Source organism: Elgaria multicarinata, chromosome 5 (genome assembly GCF_023053635.1).
Source record: "Elgaria multicarinata webbii isolate HBS135686 ecotype San Diego chromosome 5, rElgMul1.1.pri, whole genome shotgun sequence".
Classification (NCBI taxonomy): Eukaryota; Metazoa; Chordata; class Lepidosauria; order Squamata; family Anguidae; genus Elgaria; species Elgaria multicarinata.
In genome coordinates, this window is record NC_086175.1 from 106604780 (window position 1) to 106631645 (window position 26866).

General features: G+C 40.3%; 1 protein-coding gene across 3 annotated transcripts; it reads left to right on the forward strand.

The window, feature by feature from the left end:
* Positions 1 to 26866, forward strand: CCDC169 (coiled-coil domain containing 169). 3 transcript variants are annotated; one of them, XM_063127657.1, is made up of 8 exons: positions 1 to 118; positions 2725 to 2807; positions 3402 to 3512; positions 3622 to 3662; positions 15547 to 15645; positions 15851 to 15904; positions 19027 to 19103; positions 26016 to 26866. In XM_063127657.1, exons 1-8 carry the CDS (start codon positions 39 to 41, stop codon positions 26116 to 26118), a joined length of 648 nt encoding a protein of 215 aa, XP_062983727.1. In that variant the 5' UTR covers positions 1 to 38; the 3' UTR covers positions 26119 to 26866. The 3 variants fall into 3 exon arrangements, with proteins under 3 accessions (XP_062983727.1, XP_062983730.1, XP_062983731.1); XM_063127660.1 differs by lacking the exon at positions 15547 to 15645; XM_063127661.1 differs by lacking the exon at positions 3402 to 3512.

A 26866-nucleotide genomic window follows, 5' to 3' on the forward strand; every position in this document is an offset into this window, starting at 1 on the left:
GTGCTGGCGGTGGCGGCCGCACTTGCGTGGACGAAACCATGGGAGAAGGGGGGGACCGCAGCGAGCTGCTGGACTCTGAAGGAATTGTGCTGGAGCTGGGGCAGGAGAAGCAGATGAAGTGAGTCTCCTTTGCCCAGCAGCACTGCAGAAATCCTGTGTATATGACACAAATGTCCTGTTTCGTTACAGGTGCATAGAGCTTCCCCCCCCCCATCCCCAGTGGTACATTGGGGGGGCAAGTGCCCCCCTCCCTGACAGTAGCTTCACTCCCCTCCAATTGCTGGACCTCTAGTTAGTTGAAGGAAAAGAACTTTGCACATGCTACCCACCTCCTAAAATACACTGGTGCTGCCGATGATTATACAAAGAGCAGAATGTAATAGTGTTTTCGTTGGTATGGTTTTATTATACGTGCTGGTAATAATATTTTAGTATTTATAGTGTTTTAGTGCACAATCCTCTTCCTATTTAGACAGAGAAAAGTCCTACATCTCCCAGCATGCCTCAGCCAGCCACACTAGCTGGGGAATTCTGGGAGTTGTAGGACATTTTTTCCTGTCCAAATATGCATAGGATTGCATCCTAAGTAAACTTAACAACAGCCACTAGGGCAGGCGGACCAGTAGTAATACACTGCAGGACAAGCAGAATAGGGCTTGGGTTGGAAATTGCCTAAGACTTGTTGAGTTTATGGCAGAAAGACAGGCTTGAATCTGGGACTTACAGGCTAAATTTATACATTCAGCAGGTATTAACATTACACAGCTAGAAAGTATTCACAAATGTTAAGATATTAGTTGATGTATTATTATTATTATTATTATTATTATTATTATATTATTATTATTATTATTATTATTATTATTATTATTATTATTATTATTTGTAGCAGGGCCACCCTTCGATATTCTTGGTGCCTGAGGCACAACATTCAAATGGCAACCACACAGACATATCAAGATAATAAATATGGGGCACAGTCCACTGCAGCAGTTAGTGCTCCCTATGCGAGCCTTACTTGAAATGAGCACTAATGTATTTTAGCCAACTCCTAAGTGAGGCTTGTACTGGAAAACTTCATGGTGTTGTGTGGTCTGTGGGTCAGATACATCTGTTTTCCAACCTGTTACTATGTTTATACACATAATGTGCTGTCTGAGGCAGCTGCTTCGCCTCATGATAAGGCACATCATGTGTAAGAGGAGGTGGGACAAAGGGGGACACAGAAGAATGGACTTGGAGGTGAATGACTGTCCCCATGAACAATAATTGCCATGGCTGTGGTAGGTTGCTTATTTATTTATTATATTTATATTCTGCCTTTCCTCCAAGGAACCCAGGGCAAAATATATGATCCTCTTCAACCATTTTATCTTCACAACAAACCTGTGAAGTAGGCTGAGAGTCAGCAACTGAACCAAAGCCACCCAGTGAGATTCATGGCCAAGTGGGAACTAAACCCTGGGTCTCCTCAACCCTAGTCCAACACTCTAAGCACTAAAACATCCCTGCCATCTCTAGGTAGGGCTGGAAACATTCATGCATCAAACTTTGGAATCATTTAGTATCGAGGGTACTAAGCTAGATGATGATCCAATGGCCTCACTCACTATAAGGCAGCTTCCTATATGTCTACAGCTTAAAAGCCACAGTTTAGAAGCTTCAGTGAAGCAGAACATGGACAGTCTCTTTTCTTACAAGGATTGGTGGCCCAGAGCCAAGCAAAATCTTAAAATACTATATGTTTACTGGCTACCTGTTGCCTTCTATGTACAAGGTACAGGTTTTCACATTTTACGCCTTAGTGCAATTCTATGAATGCAGTCCTATTGTGTTTAAGGGTGGTTACTTCCAGGTAAGTATGCACAGCTTAAGGCTTCAATCCTATCCACGCTTATCTGGAAGTAAGTCCCAGTGAAATTCATGAGTCTTACTTCTTATATACATAGAATTGCATTATGACTGACATAACTTATTACGCCCTACTAAATATATTTCATCACTATTGCTACAGTTTTCCAAAAGTGATTTCCCTTTTAGCTCTCCACCAATCAGATAAGAATAGTGAGAAAATTTATAGAACTGTTGTAACTTGCTGTTTTCAGCAACTTTACTTTGTGGGTCCATCAGATTCAGAGCTGCAACATAACCTAGAAGCAGTGAAAGATCTCCTTATACAACAGGTAATCATGTGTTTAATAGGTATGGAAATACAGTTAGCACTGTACTTATCTGTATTTTATCTGTGTTAATAAATGTAATTTAAATTGGGTGGTTCCTGTCCTGCAGCCAAAAGGGCATGATAAAATAATAATACCAAATTAACATCTTAGTGTTGTGAAAGTACATAGGGCCACCGCAGGAGTAGCAGCTCAGTAATCCATTAGTCCTGGGATGTGCAAAGTCTTGATACGGGCTTGCTCAATAGCATGAGCTCATATTACCACCTGTCTATTTAGTTTAACACCTGTAAGTCCATTCCCAGAAAATACTGGAGAAAGGAGGAATATGTTGTTTGTGATGACATCTGCTTCACAGTTTTGTAGGCGTTACAAATTAAAAATATTGTGCAAGTGCTTGATTGTGCTTTTAGAAATATTCAAAGAATCCTTTAGAAATAATCTTTTAAAGAATTTATATTATAAACATTTTCAAATGTTTATGAACATCACGTTTTTATTGTCCACTGGGATTATGTAACTACTTTTTCTCTTTGTAATGCAGAGAAGTGCTAGAACTCTCAGTATTTGAAATGAAAAATACAGTAGCAGAACTGGAAAAAAGACTTAACAGTGTTGAAGATGAAGGTAAGAGACTAAATCTAGACTTCTGTGAATTAAAAAGCACATGTACATTTAATCACATAACACTCCAACAAGAGTCTTCAAACACTGCTGTTAAAATGTGTTTTAAGTGTCAGACACTGAGTTGTGCATACTGATCAAAGCATACTCTTATGGTCAGGGTAAACTGCTTGGAGAAATTTGGCTGTTGGGTGGTATAGAAATACAAGAGATGAAAGGATGGGGTAGTATGCAGCTACTACCACAGATACAATACAGATCAATAATGATCCTTTGACAGGAGATAGTCAACCTGCCCAATTCTTACCTGAGGAAGAGGTCTCTTCCTCCTTTAGGTGTCCCATGTGCTGCCTCACAGATTAAAAAACTATGAGGCTGTAATCTGTCACATTATGGAATTAGGTAGCATTGCTATTTTGTGTTACAGATGAAAATGTTAGAAAACATTTTCAGAGGGTACTGTGTGTTCAGATTTTTGAAATTAAATGCATGCTTCTTGATTTTAGATGTGAGGACTGCAATTTTTTAGAAACTTTGAGATATTTTAGTTTATGGAATCAAAGGACAATAACCACAGTAATTTATTTCTATTTTAAGACAATGAGTGGAAAACCAGATATGAAACCCAAATAGAATTGAACAGACAGATAGAAAGGCAAATTGGACTTCTACAAGGAAAGATGGATCATGTTCGTAGCAGCCCAACGGGTATGACTTGAGTTTTTTTTTCCCCTGGCACTGGCAATTATTGTACATGGAGATCCTCTGTATTTGCATATTGTTTATCAAAAGGCTCATGTATTTTTCTTATTTGTAGACAGATTGGCTTCTGTTCGCTCCTTTGATCAAATGCACATGGTAAGTAAGATTACATTTAAGTGAATGAATATCAAGTAATTCTGCTATATAAGGAAATTTATGTTTTGTACCACAGACAGATGTAAGGCTGGAAATTTCCGCTCCCTACATCGTAGCAAATATGTTTAGTTCTGCATAAGGACTGGCTTTTGTCATTGAATAGTTACATTTTTTGTAACTAACTATCCCAGCCACTATGTGCTCAACACTATCTGCACAATTTGGCTTTAATTATGAATTATTATTATTAATAATAATAATAATAATAATAATATATTTATTTATTTCTTACCCGCCTCTCCCTTTGGATCGAGGCGGGGAACAACATTAGTGGAGGAATCAACACATCTTTAAAATTCTTAAAATTGACATATGTTGGAATTAAGCCTTGCTTCTTATGACTGCTTCATGCACTTCAGTGGGCGGCAGGATTTCCTGTTTGCCTGATGGGTGCATTTACTTTAGTGACCATCATGGTTCTTTGATCCAAGACATCTGCCAGGAACTGATGTTTACGATGGCCGCACTCAAATGTAAAGGTGGTGGCAAATCGTGGGATAACCAACAATTTGCTACGCCATGTCCCCAGTCCCTTCCATTGCCATTTTGATTTGAAACTTCCAATTGGAGGTTGCTCTGTGACGTGCAAACCTGGGCACTATGGGTTAATTGTGGGATAAACAACCCAAAGTTAACCTAACAACTAATATTAAGTTAAGAGGTTCACACATGATTGGGTAAATCAGAGGTTGCATATTCCAAATAGCAATGGCACACAACCATGGAAAATAATGGGTGAATTAACCATTATGTGTGGATCAGGTCTACGTGTTTTCAAAGATATCTCATCCCTTCATATGATATGGTGGTCACTCTGGTTAACACACCCCAAAGGAAATGTGATTCCCCCATCCCGGCTCCTAAAATAAATGTCTTTTAGAGTTGCCAGAAAAATTCAAGGGGCAGAATCTAATATTGTCACTCCACTTGTGGTGGTTCCGTTGTGCTTCCAGGACCCATGTAAAAGCAACAGAAACTAATTCTTCTAAAAGAACCCAGAAATTAGCGGGAATTCTTTATTCCACAACAGGATTGGTAGCAGAGCTCCTTTTTGTGAGCTCCATTGACCTGCACCTATGGAAACGAACATTTCCGCTTGTTTGTGATTGCTTCGGGAACCACTAGATCCCACTAATGCGCTTGCAGTATTTGATAGTGACCATAATTAACTGATTTGCGGCCAGGATTTGGACTAAGAGTAGGTAACAATTTAGAACAATTTAATATAATCAACATTATGAGTTAATTTAGAATTCTTGAAGGGAAAGCATTCTTTCTGAGAGTTCTCTAAGATTACTCATTATTAGTGACCCATTTCCTAACCAAACTGAAGGCAGTTTGTTAATCACCAGTGGCTATTGTTCATATGAGAACTTGGCTTTTCCCCACATTTTTATTTCACCTGCAAAGGTTAGTACACTTGAGTTAAAGTAAAATGGTATGCATTTAGGTATCATGGGGATAGGCATATTGGAATCACAGAATCGACATAAATAAAACACTACATTAATGTGTGGCACTGGGGGTTCTGAGATAGGACACGCCGGAAGCTCCGAGCTATGAGAAGAACTTTTACACTGGAGGTTCCGAGGTATGAGAAGAAGTTTGTGTTGCTAAGCAACGGGATATATAAACACAGCTGGGAGCAGCAGGGGAGTGGCTTGGAGAGGGGGAGCCTAGAGAGAAGGCCGGGTGGCTCGCTGGCATGCGCATAGGCCTCATGTAAGTCCTGCGGGTTGGCGGGCAGGTGAGCAGAGGGGAGTGGCTGGGAAGGAGCGGAGGGAGTGGCATGGAGTGGGGGAGTCCAATGGACTGACCTGGCTGGCCTCACACTTTTCTGGGCAATGCAGAAAAGCATGATATTGTTCAATAAAGTACTACCGTGCAGATGGTCTGCGTGAGTCAAGCTAGTATTTAACGATAATGAAAATTCTTGGATGATGAATGAGGGAGCAAACTAGATTTTTCAATGCACAATTGCTGCAAAAGGTCACTACCATTTGGTCTATTGAAGAGACATTTTGCTGAGAGTTGTTTCTTGCTCTGTGACTTTTACAATTCATTCCTATCTGAGCATCCGGGTGTTTCTGAGGATCTCCTTCTGGCATAGTTCCTTCCCCAAAGTGGTGGTGGAGTAGAATTGACGAGCATGATTAGAGGCAGTGGGGTAGGAGAGATAGCCACAAGAGATTAGGAGAATCTATTTCTGCCTGCTAGGGTTGGATAGTGAAATTGCTTCCTAAAAACAAGGGCAGCTCTGTTATGAGCGCTATTTAATTGGTAAGTCCTTTTGTGCCCCATATGCTTTATTTTATGTTGAGAGTAATTATTAAGCAATTGAAATGAAATTCCTTTGAAGCATGCTTTATTGCATTGTGAATCTTATTTTTTTTGCAAAATTAGCCAGTGTCCTTTTATTAAGAGAGTGCAGGAAACATACAAAAAAAATTCTTTAGAAATTAATTTTCTACATTAGCAGAGGGAACTTTCATCTTTGTCTATCATGATGTTGCCTGCAATAAAGCAAAATAATAGAGAAAGCCTGATATGCAAATACACTGATGAATATTGCATAGACACACACAGTTTGAACAATGAGGAATAAGAACTTCCTCTATAAAGTTTGGCTGATGTTAACAGGATGGCCTTCGGTCCTTGGCAATAACACTCCTCTAACACCTTTTGAGTTTCTCTGGAATTGACAAAGATGTCAACAATGATGTTAATTGCTGGGAGGTACTTAAATTTAGAATAAGGGGCTTAGCGGCAGCTAGATCACCTTATAATAATCAATTCATAGTTACCAAGTATGGTACCAAGAGGGGGGTTGAGTGCTGCTGTTAATAATTTTTGTTTCTGTAATTGTTGCGTTTCTATTGTATTTTAATGTATTATTTTATTGTTTTAACCAAATGGCCTTCAGTGCCATTTTTGGTAGAAAGGCAGGGTACAAATAATGGCACTAAGGGGTATAAAAGGAGGTTTCACCTTATGGGCGGGCCCCTACTTTTGACCCTGACTCTAAGAATAATTCTTCTCATAGAAAAGGGGGTGGGGCAGAGCTTCTTCTCTTTCTCTTTCTTTATTAAGTATAACGCTGGGTATGTATGTTACTTTTATCTAGTGAAAGCATTTTATTCTATTAAAAACTGTTGTCTGTATGAGTGGAAGTCAATGCATCTCAGCATCAAGGCAGCCACTTTTCCTAGGCCATGCAACATTTTAGTAGACAGAAAATGGGAACCTGTCATAAATTTAAACAGGCAGTTTAAGGTAAAATCATAAATAAAGCACCAGTGAACACTAATTTCCCAACTTCTGACTCATGAAAGCCATAGGCAAGAGGCAAATTACAAGGCTCTGCCAAAGTGTGCACTTCTGTACAAAACTATTGTCTTGAGCGTACTATGGCATACCACAAGGTGCCATCCTATCCCCAATGCTGTTTAACATCTACATGGAACCGCTGGGAGAGATAATCCGGAGGCATGGGGTGGGGTGCTATCGGTATGCTGATGGCACCCAAATATATTTCTCTACGCCTTCAATAACAGCGTCAGCTAAGGATAGTGTGTCTCCTCTGAATGAATGCTTGGAGGCAGTAATGGGCTGGATAAGGAAAAACAAACTGAAGCTGAATCCAGACAAGACGCAGGTGCTTGCTGTCAAGGGCTCTGACCTAGGTTTGGAGGTGTGTCAGCCAGTTCTGGATGGGGCTACACTCCCCCTGAAAGACTGTTCGCAGTTTGGGGGTGCTCCTGGATCCGTCGCTCAAAATGACAGCCCAGCTGGATGCGACGGCCAAGAATGCCTACTATCAGCTTCGGCTGATATGCCAGCTGCCCACGTCTTAGAGTCAGAAGACCTAAAGACAGTAGTGCACGCGCTGGTAACCTCAAGGCTTGACTTCTGCAATGCGCTCTTTATAGGGCTACCATTGTACCTAGTTCAGAAACTTCAACTAGTTCAAAATATGGCAGCCAGGTTGGTCACCAGTACATCTAGGGGTGAGCATATTACCCCAACATTAAAATCACTCCACTGGCTGCCAATTAGTTTCCGGGCAAAGTACAAAGTGTTGGCCATTACCTTTAAAGCCCTAAATGGTTTGGGTCCAGGTTACCTGTGGGATCGCCTTCTCCCATATAGTCCGCCCCAAACACTCAGGTCCTCTGGGGTGAACTTACTTCAGTCAGCTAAAACTAGGCTGACATCAGTTTCCCAGAGGACCTTCTCTTCTGTCGCCCCCAGATTGTGGAATGGCCTGCCGGAGGAGATTCATAAAATTAACTCTCTGTGTGATTTTAAGGCAGCTTTAAAGACTAGCCTTTTCCGGCAGGCCTATCCAGATCAATATTAAATCATGAATTTTTAAGATGTATTGATTCCTGTTCTAATGTTGTTCCCTGCCTTGATCTGAAGAGAGAGGCGGGTAATAAATAAATAAATTTATTATTATTATTATTATTATTATTATTATTATTATTATTATTATATACCAACATCCCTCTGTGGCAGTTCATGTTGCTTTGTTTGACCTGCCTTAATCTTTGAATATACAGCACCTGTAAATGCAGAGAGCAGCGCAGGAACAATAAGAGCAGTAGAATAACCACTTACTTTTTAGAAGCTACACCGTTTTGCTGATTCAGGTGTCCCCTTTTCATTTTTACAAGTAAATCTCCTTTCAAGTAAACTGTCAGTTTCCCAAGGTGTGCACCCTTACTTGCAAATTTACGTGTTGGTTAGCACTCCGGCTTATTTTGAAGCTGAGGGTAATGTTCCTCACAATATCACAACTGGGGTGGATAAAAATCAATAATTTTTTTTTAAAAAAAATGGATTTCTTAAATTTAAATCAGATTTTTTTTATTTAAATTGGATTTTTTTTAATAAAATGCTTTTTGAGGAAAAATCTATTTAAAGATAGTTTTCTATTTAAGATACATTATAGTCCAAAGGTTATTCATCATGAAATAAGGATTAGTTTTTAATTATGTAGCTGTACATGAATATACATGAGGCTGTATATTCATGCAATGTTTACATTTTTTGGTAAATGAATTCCATTAATCCAATCACAATGTCTTGCTCTTCCAGAGGTTTCTGTAAGATTATTTGGCAATTTTTCTATCTAGAAGATATTATCACAGATATCTGCTTAGTATTACAGTTCTCAAAACTGTGAATTTGTGTCTGCAGAGATCACAATCCCATTGTTCCTTTGCAAATCTATGTACACAGAATCAACCCCTTACCTCTTAAGTGCTAAGTTAAAAAAAATATCAATGAATAGAGTGCACTTTTGGGGGGGTGTCACATGATTAAATTGAATATTTCTGAGTAGTGATTTAAATCATGATTTAAATTGATTTAAATTGATTTAAATCAAATCCACCCTGATCACATCATCAGGAACGTTGTGGGAATAGTGTCTCTTTACTGAGGCACTGACTTTCCTATTATCAAACTTTGAATTGAAGCCCTAATTAAAGACACCAACATAAGAAGAGCCATACTGGATCAGACCAAGGGTCCATCTAGTCCAGCACCATGTTCCTGGAGCTAACGGCATCAGCTGCAGACTGTTTCAGCTCTTCCCAATATGTTGTGGGAAATACCCCAGGTAAAATAGCTGGTAGTGGAGAATAGCCAAAGTAATATAAATTTACGGCAAACTTTTAAATTAACCACCAGGGGGCACTTCATCTTTATATTTGCTCAAGGCTCTTAATTTCAGAATCTTTATATCCTGACATAGCTTAGTGAGATAGTAAACATATTGGACACAATCCAGGCAGTGATAAGCACTTGGCAGTCCCATTAGTTTGAGTGGCAACAATGGGCCTTAAAATCACTTTGCTGTGTATTTCTGTGTTTCGTGTCTAATTGAAGAACATCTTTTCAACCAGTACATAACAGTAAAAAAAATCAGTAGCAGCAGAAAAGATGCATCCTTTCCCGTTTTCTTTGATTTCTGCTAAGCAAACCTAATATAATTTCAAGCCTAAATGCCTGACATCATAAAAGCACCACAGTTATGGCTGTAATGATAAAATATGTTACTACCCTAGTTGATAGAGCCTGACTGTCGATGCTGAAAGGAGGGGACGTTTTTCTATCTTCTCTGACATGATATTTGCATTCAATTTCAAATGGCAGGTTGAATGGATTACAGGCTCTTCATGGTGGCTGTCTCTTTTCATAACATGTCAGACAAGTATATCACATCTGTGGCTCTACCTGATGAAGAAAGTCAAAGGGAATTGAGGCTAGAATAAAATGGCACTACCTCAGCAGTTAATGTGCCTAATTCTGGGGGAAACAAATTTGCAATCCTTTATAGGGATTTTAAAAATGTATTTTGAATGCTAAGAACTAATTAATCGGAAACGCTAATTGCATTGCTATTTAAATGCTATGCTATTTTACCCAGAATATGATTACTATGCATGTTAGTGGTTTTAGAAACTAGAAGCTACATGCAACAACAAAAAATTAAACATTGCTAGAAAACTGTTAAATCAACAGTATTGTGGAAGATGAATAATGGAGATTTGAGGGAGCTATTATCTCTGGAAACATTGCTTAATGTCAAAAATAAATATGAGACCAAATTAAGATGTTCTGCTTGTTTGGGGGTGGCGGGGGCGGTTGTATGGGGCTACCTTTGAAGACTGCTCAGGAAATTTAGTTAGTTCAAAATACAACTGCTAGGCTATTGTCATGTGTTCCTTCAGCTGCACCAGTCCATTTCTGAGCCCAATTCAAAGTGCTGGTGTTGACCTTTAAATTCCTAAATGGCTTGGAGCAAGAATACCTAATAGGGGCTCTTCTGGCTCTGTTAAGCCTCTCCTGTCCAAACTCTCAAACTCACAACAGTATGATTTATACAGGAGACCTGTGCAATGATAGGGCTGAGTTTGCTAAAAAAGAAAAAAAAAAGGCAGGGGTTGTGTGTGTGCGCGCGCACACACACTGTACATGGATATTTGGTCTTTGTGGAGAGGAAAATTTTGCTTTTATGTGTTCTTGAGTCTGAGGAATGTCATCCATCTATGAAGCTGTTACTGCAATGAATCCCACATTACTTGCTTAAAATGAATTGTGTGAATTTCGAAACCACTAGGTTCCTTTTGATTTTCCTGCACACGCATTGTAATAAGTTTACCAGTATTGATGCATAAAATACTTAAATTGGGAGCAGTGGGGCTAATACTACCAACAAATAATATTCTGTTTGTTTCCAGTCATCATAATCACAAAATTGTAAGCTACAGTTTGGAGGTATCACCATTTTCAAGAATTTGATTATGGATTGACAGCCCAGTCTATATTAAGTAGAGAGGCTAGATAAAGAATTTCACAAAGCAGAAATTGATAATTCATAATTTCACGAATATAAAATTGCATAGGAGTACTTGGCAAATGAGTAGACTGCCTCAAATGGAACTTACATGGACAGCTTCCTGGCAACATTTTGCGAAACAAAATACTACTGTTTCTTCTTTTGCTTGTTCTTCAGCTTTTTCTGTTTCTTGTCTCTGAAGTGAAATGGGATGCTCACTGGTAAATCTTGGTTTAGTTTTGTGGTGATATTCACAGTTTGCCTTGTCAAAACCCAAGAGAGTTGTATGACAGATGAGACTTATCACTCCTGACATGTTGTCATTCTATCTGCACTACAAAGATTTCTTTCTCCCATTTGGTTTGGCGCTGGTGTGTGAGTGGAGGGGGGTGGGACTGTTTTAAAAATCCACTTTGAATACAGGAATCTTATTTTTGACATTGAAGGTATTGTTCAGGTATAAAAGTGAATACACATACATGAGACAAAAACTAATTAAAAAAACTGTTATAAAAATTTAAAAAATAACAATTGGTGGCACTAGACAATAAGACTGAGGGATAGTAGACTAATTCTAAAACATTTACCACCAAGTATCCTGTTTCTACCCTGGGCATAGCACTGACTATCAGACTATGCTGGATCCAGCATTAAACTGTTATTTCAGCATCAAATATACTTCAGCTTCTCAGTAATTCCTATTGTAGTCATAGTGAGAGGAGTTAATAAGGAGTACTCCTCCTGACCTGTTCATTCATTTGACCGTTACAGAAGTGTGGCCACCTGGTCTACCAATTAATTATGCTTTATATGCTTTTTCCAGGGTCAAGAGAAGCAGAGTTTTGTAGTAAAATTAGGTCTTGAGTAATATAAAACAATATGCAAGTGGGTGTTCTGCATGGTTTAAAAACACGTGCATGAAAATTGCCATGCTATGTTGGACCAAGTCTCCTCCTAGCCCAACCTTCTTTTTCTAACATTGGTCAGTCAGATAGATGTCTTGGGAAATCTCACTGACAGGATATGATGGAAATAGATATCCCTATATTTTATCCCCAACATTTGGTAATCAGAAAAACATGATGTTTGATCTGCATAGTTACATTCTTTGCTAGTTTGTCTGGAAATGCTAGAAAGAAAGGTCCTTGTATGTGGTTTGAACGCTTCTGTTTTTTTAAAAAAACAACTCTGGTGAAACAGATTTCGCAGGCTTTTGTTTTCAAAACTTGCTTGAGCACAGAATGGTAGAGAAGAAATGTATGTTTAACATGGGAAGTGAAGCTTCTTTCAATCCCATCTCAAAAATAATCGCTTTCCAACCATAGCCATTATAATTAATAGTCAATCATAGACTTTATAAAATCATGACTTTATAAAATACACCAATGACAGCTGTGGTCACTATATGCTATGTCTATGAATTTCTTTGGGTTGGTTTGGTTTATATATCACCCTTCATCATATATTCCAAAGCAGTAGACAATATGAAAAAAACCAATAAAGAATAATTAATAATCAAACAATAACAAAACTAAAACAGTGGTTTAGATAGCAGACAAGCTTACAAAATCTAGTACAATCTCAAAAAATACTGAGAAGTTCTTAAAAGCCACTTAAAAGGCTTGGGAGGAAAAGAAAATAGGTTCCAGGTGTGTTTTGCTGAAGAAGTTCTATAAAGCCAGAAAAGCCATTCCAAGGTTGTTACCAACTTCTCCTGTGATGGCAGTGGCACCTGGAGGCGAACATCAGCAAGTGATCAAAGCAGATGGACAGATGAATATGAGAGAAGATGCATTCCTTATAGGGAGTTATGCATTATATGGGTGTGTACAGGTACTCCCATTTGTTTCATCTACATCAACTGACATTCAGTTCCATTGATTTTCTAGTCTCTCTCGGTATACTGTAAAAAGGGAGTGTTCTGTTTTATTCGAGCAAGAATCATATCTAACAGAGATATGCATGTATTGTTTTTGTTTTTATTTAAGAAGAAAAAGTGGGTGTTCTTTTTCATAATAATTTTATATTATGGTTTTATACTGTTGTTTTATACTTTGAATGGTTTTAATTTTTGTGAACCGCCCAGAGAGCTCCGGCTATTGGGCGGTATAGAAATGTAATAAATAAATAAATAAAATAAATAAAAAGTAGCTATTCATATTCCCATGCTGTGTGTTAAGGTTACAAGCTTAACCTTAGTGACCCAGCTGGGGGAGAACCTGTCTTGAAATCTGTGGCTCTAGTGTCAGTTACTGACTTTTAAAATCAGCTGGGGATTTATTGCAGTATGCCAGCATCTTTTTAATAGCATGTCACCTTTGTCCACTTCACTGTAAACTCTGGTCTCTGATTTTAAAACAATCCTTTCTAGGAAGGCTCAAAAACAAGACAGCTCTCTTGTGGAACTGGTGTGAACTTGTTTTTTATGAACAAATCCAAAGAGCCCTTTCTATTCTGTCTTCCATACCTTTATCGTATAACCTGTAAAAGAGCTATTTTGAACTTGCAAAAGAAATCCTGCCTTGGGCTTCCTGCTGAAGGTCCAGCACAATAAGAGACTTATAGCATAATCCTGTATGGATCTGCTCAGAAGTAGGTCCCACTGTGTTCAGTGGTGTTTATTCCCAGGTAAGTACATACCTGATAGTAAGGCCCAGTGAACTCAGTAGGGATTACTTGTGAGTAGACATGTACACTATAAGAGTGCACTGTCCGGATACTTTTTGTGAAAAATGATTCCATCCATTTCCACAGTGGTAATGGGGTGACCATATTGCCTTATAATCCAAACCTGCGTGACACTTGAATATCACTGTCTTCATTTTAAAATGTTGGAGCTTAGCACATTAGAAATGTAATCCTATTAAACTCCCTTTTCTGCCCTGTGTGGTACTTGCTAGATTTCACATCTGTGTCTATGATGTCATTGCAGCTAGGAATGGCAATTATCCCTCAATCTCGACTCTTCAGGGCAGCCTTTTCCCCCAGATGTTGTTGGACTACAGCTCCCATCATCCTCAGCCAGCATTACCAGTTGTTGGTGACCATGTGAGTTGTAGTCAACAACAACTGGGACCCACAGTAGGGAAAGGCTGTTTTATGACAAACTTTAAGGATACATGGTTTTTCAAAGTCTAATACAACGTATAAATTTTGAGGTATTGCCTGCCATTTATTTTTTTCCATGGAGCCATAACTGTTAATGGCCTCACAGCGGTGGTTTAAAGTTCCCTGATACCACTGCATGTCCATCTGAGTGTTCTGCTGGCTTGATACCCAAGGAAAGAAAGGTGGGTAGATATCAGGTCAGCCTTCTTCTCCTCTACCAAAGAAACTACAGTGCTACTGTTGGACAAACATCAGCCTATCCGTGGCGTTGAATAAGCAAGCACAACCCTCCCTGTTTATTTTCTGTCCTGTTGGTTTTGTTTAGATTTAATAGGAATCCATGGTTTCTCACTATGTGAATGAGCCATAGCAATCTCAGGCTTGTGCACTCCCCTCCCCCCTTTCACACCTGCAAGGAGATTGAATTTTTTCTTTCCTGTTTTAAACAAAGCACAGTTCTCTGGGATGTCTGAACTCATCCATGTTCATTTAAACTACGTGAGGACAAGCCAAGATAAAACTGGTGTTTCAGTTCCTGGTTTGTTCTGAAATCATAGTTTAAACAAACCACACTTGCCCAAGTGGGATGCCACACAGGGAACCAAGGTTTGTTTAAGATCAGAAGTGAAAGTTTCTAGTTTCCTTTTCCTGTGCATGAAAGAGGAGGAGCAGTGTATGAGTCCATTGCTCACTGTGACTTGTTCTGGTAGTGAGAACTGGGCTATTGCATCTGAACTGGGCCATTGCATGAGGAATTTGAAAAATGAAAGAACTGAAGCAGAATTCTGCATACGGTGATGAAAATCTTGTTACTGATAGGCAAGAAAGTTGTAAACAAAGTCAGCTTTTGCAATTTTCTTCTCTCTCTCTCTCTCTCTCTCTCTCTCTCCCTCTTCCGTCCTGGACTCCTTTTCCTTATGTGTCATGTCTTTATTAGACTGTAAGCCTGAGGGCAGGGACTGTCTTTTTTGCTAAGTGTAAGCCGCTCCAAGAGCCTTTTTTGGCTGAGGAGCGGGGTATAAATATGATAAATAAATAAATAACTGTACCATGATCTTCTCTACTTGTTGCATTTACCTAGACTAAATTTATGGAAAACTGGGGGAGAACAAAAAACAAATAATCTCATAAGACATGGAAATTTTACAGTGCAGAACTGATAGTAACATATGGCCTGTTTTTGTCATTGTTGCATCTCCTTGGGCAAGTCAGCAGGAGACTGGTAAACAGCAGGGAGAATTGCTCAGCATTTAAAGCAAACAAACACATATCTGGATTGTGACAATGGTAATTTTCTAGTCTAGTAGAATAGCAGGGGAACTATATATAAACCTGTTGATTTTATTTTGTTTATGTACCCAATGGCAGGATACTTTAAATCAGTTTCTTAAAAAACTAGGAGATGAGAAGGAAAGTCTCCAGAACCAACTGAAAGATTATGAGCTGAGATTGGAACAAGAAGCAAAGGTTTGTATTGTGTGGTAACCACCACCTCAAGCAGTTATTAAATAATCTCCTTCCTTTGTTGTTTTATCTGACAAGTTGTTGCTTACAACAAAGATGAAAACAATGCATATATAGATATAGATATAGATATTCTTGAGCTAGGCTTGTTCTCTAATCTTTTGTTAGTTCTCCTATTGTAACCGCTTATCTGTTGTTTGGAATTTAGGCTTACCATAAAGCTAATGATGAACGTCGTGCATACTTAGCAGTGATTTCACAAGTAAGTCCAAAAATCTCTGTAGTCTGATGAGAAAACATTTTATCCTAAGCTGATCATTACTCTTTTCCCACTGGACCTCTCTATTTTAAGCTGATTTACCTCCAAGCCAGAAAACTCGGCAAAGCTAAGTCTGACTCAGCTGGAAAGCTAGAAAGGGGTGTTAATCACTCATACCATCTTTTTGCCCTTGTCGACTTAATGGTTGAATCTGTGCTGTAACAAGGCCTCTGCTCTTGACAGCGAATTGACTATTCTGTTTCTTTCCTCCACCCCCTTTCTATATCACATTATGTTCTAGTGCTCATAGACTGGTTCTCCACTGGTTCTCCTCCTTCTTCCACAAGCCCAGTTCTATTAAAAATAAGCCAAAGCATTGTGTTTAAATTAAAGTTTGAAATATATATGTCACCGATCCTTCACAAAATGGTATCAAGACTGACTGCTTAGAAGTGAGGGGAATGAAGGATCCCTTTTCCCAAAGAATTCTGCTGTCTGTAAAATGGGTGGGCAACTTCTGACCATCCAGATGTTTTATACACTCATCAGTCCTATCTAGCATAGCTAATGGTGAGGAATCATGGGACTTGTAGGCCAAAAGTTGCCCACCCCTGCTGTAAAGTGTAATAACTCTAAAAGTACTTGGAGACCAGCCAGTAACCTGTCTACAAACATTATTCTAACCTGTGTTTTTTTTAATGTCTGATATGCTGCCCTAATTTTCCTCAAGGCAGCTTAGAAAACAAATCCATATAAAAGCATAAGTAACATTACAAGACAACAAAATAGCTACAAAAATAAAACAGCAATCAAGCAAAATGATAAAAGCCTCTGAATAAATCTAGTACATATAGTTTATAAAGTATCCTATATATTTTTTAGAAAGATACTTTCTTTAGCTCCTTATGTAATGGGAAAGAAGCAGTTCTTAAATAGTATAAAAGGTAGCAGCTTGGCATAATACTTTATCTCTACTACAAACAACTGTCATTCAACTCATTGTGTACCAGTGTAGAGAGAAAGGAAGGCTGTAATTAACAGTATTCCCATGTATTTAACTAGCAGGCAAATGGTTCATTCTGTATAATTATTGCTGTCTTATGGATTGCGGTGCAGTTGCTGGAAAATATTTCCCTTTGCTAGGCCAGCTGATACTGATGCATTTACATTTTGCAGCACTTGTACAGTGTTGAGGAAACTGGCGAAGACAAAAGGGAGGAGAAATAAGAGGCATCTGTCCGCTCATGGGAACCTCTTCATTTAAATTCTCTTAACGCCCTATTACGGAGCAATCCTTTTGTTCCAGTGGGGGGGGGGGAGCATCCCAGGGACCAAAGGATGGTGCAGATTCCCACCCCGAGGCCATAGACACAGCTAGGACCACAGCGAAGGAAACCAGAGCGCAGATTTCTCACTCCTCGCAGCCATCATGGAAAGCTCTTTGGAAGAGAAAAGGGGGTGGGTGGGGAGGGGGAAGGAGAGGCCATTTATCCCCACTCTCTAGGTAGGTCAGCTAGACAGGCCAAGAGGTCTGTTTAGCTGAAAATGCTAAAAAGCAGGAACAAGAGGCGAAATTGCCTCCATTGTTTCTTCTGCCTTGCTTGCCAGGACTTAGGATAGATGGAGGGCTCCAAGATCAGAGCCCTCCCTCTATAGAGCATTAGTCCCTTAGGATTTATTTTACAGCATTTGTATACTACTCCATATCTAAATAGATCCCAGAGTGATGGGAGATAAAACGAACAAAAGATAAGAACAACGCACAATATTAAAATTCTTTAAAAAACAAACAAACCCAGAGTGCCAACAAAACCGAGGCTGGTCAAACAAGGAAGGCTTCCTGGAAAAGAGGTATTTTCAGCAGACCCAGAAAACAATGCAGTGTTGGCGCCTGCTTGACCTTCCAAGGCAGGAGTTCTACAGCAAGGGGGCCACCACATTGAAGGCTGTTCTCCAGGTGGACTCCAGTTGGACCATAGGTCCATGTGGAACCACCAGGAGAATGCCCTCTGATGACTTCAGTGACTGGGTAGGTTGGTAAGGGAGAAGGCGCTCTCTCAGTTAACCTGGTCTCAAATTGCTTAGGGCTTTCTTTGCACTCTAGTACCAAAACCTTAAATCTGACCCGATAGGTAATAGGCAGCCAGTGCAGTTCCCTCAGCAAAGGACATGTATGCTGAAAAGATTGCCCTCTTAACCAGCTTTAGGGATAGTCAAGCAGTCTATAAACTGATCAAATAAATAAATACAACTGGAACAACCCAGGAAGAGTTAAGTACTTCTGTCCCTTTGATATTAACAAGCCTTCAATATTTAAATGTTTCAGCATTTTAAGTAGGAGGTACAATGTGCAGCTCTTGAGATTAATTGCCATGGCCATTGTGATCTAAATAGTTTCCTACTTATTGCTATTTTTATAGCTTTTTTTCCCTTCACAAATAGTTTGAAAGTTTTATGATTAAAGGGCCCTCATGTATGGCAATTTGCTGTCTTCTTTCCTGGTGTGAAGCAAAGAATAGCTGGCTATTTTGTCGGCACTTGCAAACTGTTGCTTGTGCTTTCCCTGCAAACAGGTTTGAAAGCTGCTGTTTCCAGTGGGAGGAGGTTTCTCCTTAAAGACTCATTCTGCTTGTGTCAAACCATGATTTGGCATTTTGTTTTAACCAGTCTTTACTATTCTTTACAGCAATGATTTAAGGTGAGCCAGTTGCCATGGAACTTAAACGCAGCAGATATTTGCATGCAGTTGTATCTATCTATTCACAGCATTTATATGCTGCCCCATAAAATAAAGTTGCCTGGGTAGCTTAAAATAAACAAACATAAAAACAATTTAAATCCAAATTAAAACATACAAGTATAAAATCAAAAGCAACATAAAATATGACGACAGAACTCACAGCAAGATTTCTGCCAGATATGGCTGTAGTATTTCCCAGGATGCATACAGAGCAGGCTTCCCCAACCTGGTCCTCTGGATGTTTTGGACTATAAATCCCATTAGCCCTGACTATTGGCTATGTTGATTGGGAATGATGGGAATTGTTGTTGAAAGTATCTGGGGAGCACCTTGTTGGAGAAGGCTAGAGCAGAGCTAGGAATTAACACACATTTTACTTTTGCAGATATCAGGATCACTAAATCCAATAGAGAGGCAGAAAATGGATGCAGCGGAAATGAAGAGAGAAAACCACCTTCTGAGGTAAATAATGTTCTCTATTTATCTTTTTTCTACCTATCCCTTCTACCTAGCTCAGGGCAGCCTACTAAAATTTACAATTTTATTACCACAACATTGTATAAGGTAGGTTAGGCTGATAGAGATAGTGGCCCAAGGCCATCTAGTAGCTGAACAAGAGATTGAACCCAGGCCTTGGATGGAAAACACTAACCCTCAGTTCATTACACTGCACATTTTCCGACACTGTAAGTTTTGTTATTGAACCAAAATCCAGAGGCCATCTGGGCTGATGGTGTATATTATCTTTCCCTCTCTTATTGGCATCCTGATTAGATACCTTTGTCAGCTCACATAATGTAACCAGGTTTGAACTGCCTCATGTACATATGCTGGTCATGCCCAGTCTCTTCACATCCCTTATAAGTATTACTTACTATTAGTGGATCTGGGTTCCCATGGGTTGGAATAGCCCTTGGTTTGATATAGCAAAAAATCCAAGGAAATGTATGCAGCTGTCAGAGTTGGAGATGCGGTGCCCATCCCAACTGAGTGAAGCTGCTGGCACCCTTAGACATGGCCCCTGGGATGGTGCACCCATATAACCCCCTGGGGGAGGGGTCTGCCCGTTCCATTCCCCTGTAGGAAGAGGTCAGTAGGAAGAGGTCAGGCATAAAACTGTGTCCCTCAGCCTACTCGCTCCTGGCTTAAAAATGTACCAATTGCAAAGCCACCTCAAATGCCATTTTAGTAGAAAAGCAGGGCACAAATCTAATTAATAAATTCATAAATTAAAGCTATTTGCTGATGAGAAAAGTCTGCCACCTAATGAGTGCCAGTGGTACTGCAAGCTTCACACACCACATTTAACTTAATTAAAATTAATTAATGGGCTTTAAAAACAAAATAATCCTGCACACCCATATTGTCCCCTTAGTATGTCTGCCAAATTTGAGGTGTCTAGGTTTTACATTCTTGGCGCTATGGCACTGAAAGACAGAAATTCGCTTTTATTATTATAGATTCTGCTGACAAACTATTGAATTATTTCACACAGCTTTGCAGTGGCTTTGAAATAGCTCATTCCATTGTACACATTTTCAAACAACACACAATGTTTACACAGTTTAAATGTAAGCCAAACATTCCTTTGGGCTTGCAGGTTTAGTTGCATGGCTGTATTCTAACCCATATGTCAACTTTAAACTTTATTTTAAAATAGGGTGACCAGATTTAAAAGAAGTCAGGGCACCTGCAGCTTTAACTGTTGTGATGAAGAGGAGATTTCACCAGGTCCTCCATATATACAAATGACACCTGCTGAAATTCCCTTTTCAATACAACTGTTAAAGATACAGGAGCCCTGTCCTCCTTTTCATATGGTCACTCTAGATGAAGAAGGAATTTCACCAGATGCTGCATGCATACAAATGACTCCTGAAATTATCTTTTCTATGCAACTGTTAAAGATCCTCCTTTCAATATGGTCATGCTATTTAAAAAATCTTCTTCATCTGAACCTCTGCCCCCAACCTCTGAGCAACAACTTCTACCTGATATTTAATTTTTCTTAAATCTAATACCATTCTTTTATATAATAGTGTGGATAATTTTAAGATGGCATTATGCCACCTCCTAGTTATCTCAGGTAGATTTGTAAAAGTCAAACTCAGTTTTTTAATTATATGGGTACTATAAAAAGCTTTCCACATTATTAAATGTTCTCAATGAACAGAGAGCCAACCCGTTTGAGGGGACTGAGAATATAAAAATGTTCTGCAGTACAGTATTTGCGTGCCAAGTTTGAATTTAGAGCAAATAATTGTTGCATTAACAATCAGCCATAGAACTAGAATAAAGCATCCCATTATTCCAGCAATCTCATTTTTTAATAATCTCCATAGTTTGGCTGTTCACAGATTAAGGGCTTGTTAGTCAATTGCTTTGTCTTTTTAATTTAACAAATCAGTTTATTTCATTAAAACAAAAATATTATAGATCAATGCAGCTGACATTTTGTGACTATTAAATGAAAATCAATGTTCAAGTCTTAATTATTCAGAAGAGCAATTCACTGCTTGTTTAGAAGATCATTTCAGGGAACAATCCTATGTCCCCCAGGCAGTGTGTGGGAACATAAGACATTTAGGATTTAGGATTCCTGGATCCGAGGCCGGAGACAGTGCTACGACCTTGGAGTCAGGAAACCAATGATATTTATTTATTCATTTATTGCATTTATATACCGCCCCATAGCCAAAGCTCTCTGGGAGGTTTACAAAAGTTAAAAACAGTAAACATTAAAAACAAATATACAAAGTTTAAAAACATAAAAATGACAGTAGCCCTGCCTACTCACAGCCAGCATGAAAAGAACCACACCGGCTGCTTCTACAAGCTCACAAACGCGAGCTCATAAAAGGCTGGAAAGGGTCATGTAAAGGGAGGAAACTGGGGACGCAGAAATCCAAGCTATGTCCAGTTGTCACCAGCCTCCTTCCCTTCCTTCCCCGAAGCTTCCGCTAGATGGGCAAAAATGCTTATCTCTGGCTAAATGCATTGGGTGAACTGAAAGTACCCAGGGCAGATTCAATAGGATTCTGCCCTTAAACACGTAACCTGAGCCTAGTGGTATAAGTATTTTACAGCCATGCCAAGAATACTGAACACCCTGGGGGAGTGAAGAGCTCTAAGAAAAATCCATAGCCAGTATCCCAAGAGCTGTTAAAGCCAGGCCTAGGGAGATTTCGGATTTTCCAGAGCACACATTGCTTTTGAAAATCCCCTTTGTTTTGAAGGCAGTAACCATACAGTGTTGGGCCCTGCATTTTGGAAAACATAACCCAAAAGCTCCCTTAGACTTCTGGACTCGTTGGATGGGTCTTTGGATTCTGACCCATATTATGACTTTCATTAATCACACAAATTTATCAAATAATGCTTTTGGCTTTGCTGTGAATGAATGGATAATCATCTTTTTTCCCCTTGTACTCAGCTTTTTCCTAGGTGTCTCTATCAATTTAATAGTAGCTACCATAATTGTATTTCCAGTCCTTTGCTTTCATGGACCAATTCACAATATCAGAGAGATCCATGTGGCAGCTCTTTCTAGAGACTTGCCAGGTGCGTTGTGGTGAGGCACCAGGCATATACAGTGAAACAATTCATAAGACCAATTTTGATGACAGACGCTCCTCAGAAACTGGAGAACAGTTGTCTGGATTGGCATCATAAAATAGTTTTAGGAGGTGATAACATACTTTGGGCAAACTTCCCTGTTCACTATTGAGAACAATAAGCCAAGATAATAAGCATTAGAGGAAGTTCCGCAGTCAACATAGAGACCTTGATGCTTGTGAGCACTATGCGTGGGCAGCTTCTCAGGCCAATCAGAGCAAGCTCCCTGGCTGTAGGCGGTAGATTTCCAGAATGAGTCACTCTTAAAGAGGAGCTTCTGCTGCGTGTCTCCCACACAGTTCATTGGGAATAAATACCACCTCTTGGTTTTGTATTTGTGATCATTGGCACAAATTAGAATCCCCAGGTAGAAAAAGGTTCTGGGGGGATCCTCCTTTATACTCTTTTAACTCCAGTGATCAGGCAAATTAAAAAAGAATATCAAAAGATGATCTCAGGTACATTTTTCAATTGTGGATAGGATTGGGGAGGGGCCATAGCTCAGTGTGATGATAGAGCACATGCTTTGCATGCAGAAGGTCCCAAGTTTGATCCCCAGCTTCTTCAGGTAAAGCAAGGAAGAGAATCCCGCCTGAAACCATGGAGAGCCTCTGCCAGTCTGTGTCAACAGTACTGGGCTAGATGGGCCAAGTGCTCTGAAAACGGTAGCAATGCCAAAACTAATGCTCAGAGGATCACAAACCAACCCACACCACAAACCAAAAAAGATCCAGGCAACATACATGCACAATTCAGGGACTATCTTTCCAGCTAATGTACCTTACAAGGTGGTTGTTGGAAAAGTCCGATGGGAACTTCTGACTCAGTTTTCCCTTTGTGCCAAATTTGGAGAAAAGCAGAAGAACAGTCTCTCTTGCTACTTATGTCTTTCTCCAAATCTTGGCATGAAAATGGATGTGAGACCCTGCTATTCCCTGAACTTATTTTATGATTACATTTGTATCTTGCCCTTTCCTCCGAGGACCTCAGGGCAGTGTACATGATCTCCCATCTTATCTACACAACAGCCCTGAGAGGTAAGCTAGGCGGAGAGGCAGTGACTTCTCTGTGCATAACAGAAGTTAGGTGGATGACTTCTCTTGCTCCTGGCATGAAGTGAGAGATCCCGCCCAGGTTCTCTGTGACGCTCGGAGCAGTGTGAGTCTTCCATGGCTTGCTGAGTGTGGCGGGGTGGGGTGAGGTATTGGCAGAATTGAATGTAAGGTCATCATTGACTCTCTGTTTCCCCCCTCCCCTCTCCAATATCTGACCTAAATCTGTCAGGTTGCTGCTTTTCCCTCAAAACAAACTGTGAGTGTAAAATCCAGAGGAATGCTTCTCAGTGGGATATAATGCAATCTGCTGATGGGCCCATTTAGGTATTGGCAGCATGCTCCCTGGGAAGAGAACAGAATCTGGCTAGCCAGCTACCTTAATTTTTATATGTAAGGGTTCAGAACTGAAGTCTGATTCTGGAGAATACTTCCTGCAGGGAATTCTTAATTAGAAGCGTAGGAAACAATTTCCATTTCTTCCAGAGAAGTAATTGATGTCTCAATTATTCCCAGTCTGAGTTTTATTCAACATACTGTTGATGTTCCTATAAATCAGGGATGTTCAACCTTCAGCCAGTGGAAGTTCTGCATCAGTCCTTGGGTTCCTCAAGGACTGGGGCCTCCAACGTGGTGTCTGTGGGCATAAATTCTCTCTTGTCACCTCCCTGCCTTTCCTGATTTTTATTTTGTTTTTGTCGTCATCATCATCATCATCATCAGAGAGGCTGGCATCCTGCAAAATGAAGGGTTGCCCTCCAGAACCATCTTTATTTGGGTTCAAAAGAGTGGTTTTGTGTTTTGGAGATCAGACCCCACGTTTCCCTTATACTTAGGTTCTTGGGCTGGTTACTCTTCTTTTAGTCTCACCAGTTTGGAGAAGGGACTATTTTGGTTGCTATTTTATGAATGGGCAAGCCCCACCCCCATGGTAGACATTTTGTGAGAGCACCCACAACACTCTGTTAAAATTCCAGACATGTCCACCAACCCAAAAAAGTTGACACTCACACTCCCCGGAGGAATTCTCGCTGTTAACAGTGGGGATGCAGGTGGTGGGCAACTCAGGTGATGCTGGGAGCAGTCCCTTTCTCTGTGCTGACAGAGGCACAGTACTCTGTGCCTCTCTTAGTATGAAGAAAAGTGAAATGGACAGGGGAAGGGCAATGATAGCGGACATGGCTGTACCCCACTGAAATCATCCAGCCTGTGGAGAGCCTGGAGGAAGGCAATTTAACTCCCCAGCACATTTTTACTTACTTAGGGCCCAGGTCCTGCGGAGATAGTCAGCCTCCAGAACTGGAGGCTGTTGACTAACCAATGCACAGAGCCTGGATCATGGAGGTGATCCTTCCCTCTGGCTCCTAGTGCCCTGTATTTCTGGCTAGATGGACGATTTTGCCTGTCTAGCTGTGGCTTCAGGGAGGGGGGGGTAAGAGACTGGGGTGCGCACATGAAGCTGCGTAATGTGGCTTCTGTGGTTTCCTCCCCTCCCCTGGGGACACCCCCTTTCACTGTCTCCGCAGTCCATTTCTGATTGTGGAGAGGTAGCCGGTGCAGCGATAAGTGGGCCATCTATGAGGGGGCGGTAGAGGGAGCAGGGAGCACAGTTTCTGAGAACCGAAGCTGGAGCCCTGGCTCTGACCCCAGTTCCTAGCAACTGGAAAAATCCTGTGGCCATCTAGACAGCGTCTAGTAGCCATCAGATTGCATCCTTTGTTATTTATTTAGGCGACCTTTAAAGGTAGAACCCTCTCAAGGTGGTGAGCGTTCTGGTTCAGCACCTCTGCTATAATTTGTAATCATCCAAATGCTATGCAATGGATTGGGAATAATGATTGTTAAAATAAAATGTTCTGTTAGTCTCTGGCCTTTCATATATTTATTAACTGTATTATTATTATATTAAAAAAACCATTTTTACATCCTACCTACTCCACAGAATGTGGGCAATCATTTTATATAATAGTTAATCGTGGCAGCATGTTGAGAAGCCACTCAAAATCATGGAGATACCCAATTTTGGAGAGAAGGTAAGATTTGGCTTCTTTCTTTCTACTGTTTAAACCACAGCCAAAGCAAAACTCTGGATAGCATGTTTTTTCCATTGGAATACTTTCCTCTTAGGCCAGATCTACACCAAGCAGGATATTGCACTATGAAAGTGGCATGAAAGCAGTATATAAGAGGCAGGAGCCACACGACTGCTTTACAGCAGTATTGAAGTGCACTGACAACTGTGACACGAACCACATACTGCTTTCATAGCACTATATCCTGCTTGGTGTAGATCTGGCCTTAGCCTTCTTCCAGGATGCAGATCTGCCATGGGGAAAATGTGGTGACTGGAGCTCTGCAGTGACCACTGTCACCTGTGATTTAACAGTAAAAGGTGTTAAGGAGAAAAAGGTGCTGCCACTGCCACAGGAGATAGCAGTTTTAAAGTTAAAAAGAAAAGAAGAGGTTGCCACTGCCACAGTGGTAAGCATCCCTCCAAAACCATTAAAATCTCTATGCCCCCCCTCCCCAAAAATCGAGTGGAATGCTTTCATCCCAATTCTCCACCTGCAACTGGAACGGCAGCGTTTTGCTGCAGGCCTAGCTCCTAGTAGTGTTATGATTACCTAGCAATCTCAGTTTCTGCAGCGTCTCAGGCAAGTGAAATTGTGTTTTCTGAACTCTCTTTACTATTCTTTTTCCCCCCCAGAGGAAGATGTAACATTCCAAGAAATCAGAGAATATTGGACCCAAAGAAAGGACCAATTAAAAAGACTGCAGGAGTGAAGCATCTTCCAAAACTGAAGCTCTGATTTCTTATTCTAGGGTTTTCATTTCCCTTATTATTCCTTTCCCCACTAGGAGTTATAGTAAAATAGAAAGTATTATTTTAATGCAGAATATATTAAAGTAAGCCCCCCTCACCCTAACCATACTAAGCAAGTCTGACTTACTTTTGTGTGGTTTTGCTGCATATAGAAGTATGTCTGCACCAACTCTCTGATGCATGAACTACTCATCAGTGTACTGAAAATACTTGGTAAAATCTGCAGTTCAATGTGGGTTCACTTCCTGGTTAATCCTTCAGTTCCAGGTGATGCTTCCAGACATGGGTGAATGAGCAGCTACAAATCATCCCTGTTCTACCTCCTGTTGCAAGTAGAATAGCAGCTGCTTCCAGGTCTCTGGAACAGAGATTGCATTCTGTACTGGGCAGGCGGTCATCCTCTCCTTAGCCCCAAATGTTTTGGTGCAGATGGTTTTCTGTTGGGACCATAGCATGGGAGGGGAACCTCCGGCCCATAGAGCCTCCTTGGATTCTGTCAGGGGGCAGAGCTTGGCCTCCAAGCTCTACCTTCTGAAGAAACCCCCACTGTTATCTCCAATCTCAGTTCAAAGATAACTGCAGGGAGGTGGCAGCTATTCCTTCCTTCCTTCCTGCAGGGCCAATGGACACACATTTCCAAGCCCGAGATATACCATGAGAGGCAAAAGTGCTTCACCACATACGTGCAGTAAAGAACTCTATGTCATTCATTTGTCACATTTTGGAATATTCAA

Coding starts and splice junctions, on each gene's coding strand:
- CCDC169 (XM_063127657.1), top strand. CDS start 39: ATGGGAGAAGGGGGGGACCGCAGCGAGCTGCTGGACTCTGAAGGAATT. Junction 2,808..3,401: donor TAACAGTGTTGAAGATGAAG/GTAAGAGACTAA, acceptor TTCTATTTTAAG/ACAATGAGTGGAAAACCAGA. Junction 19,104..26,015: donor AGAGAAAACCACCTTCTGAG/GTAAATAATGTT, acceptor TTTCCCCCCCAG/AGGAAGATGTAACATTCCAA.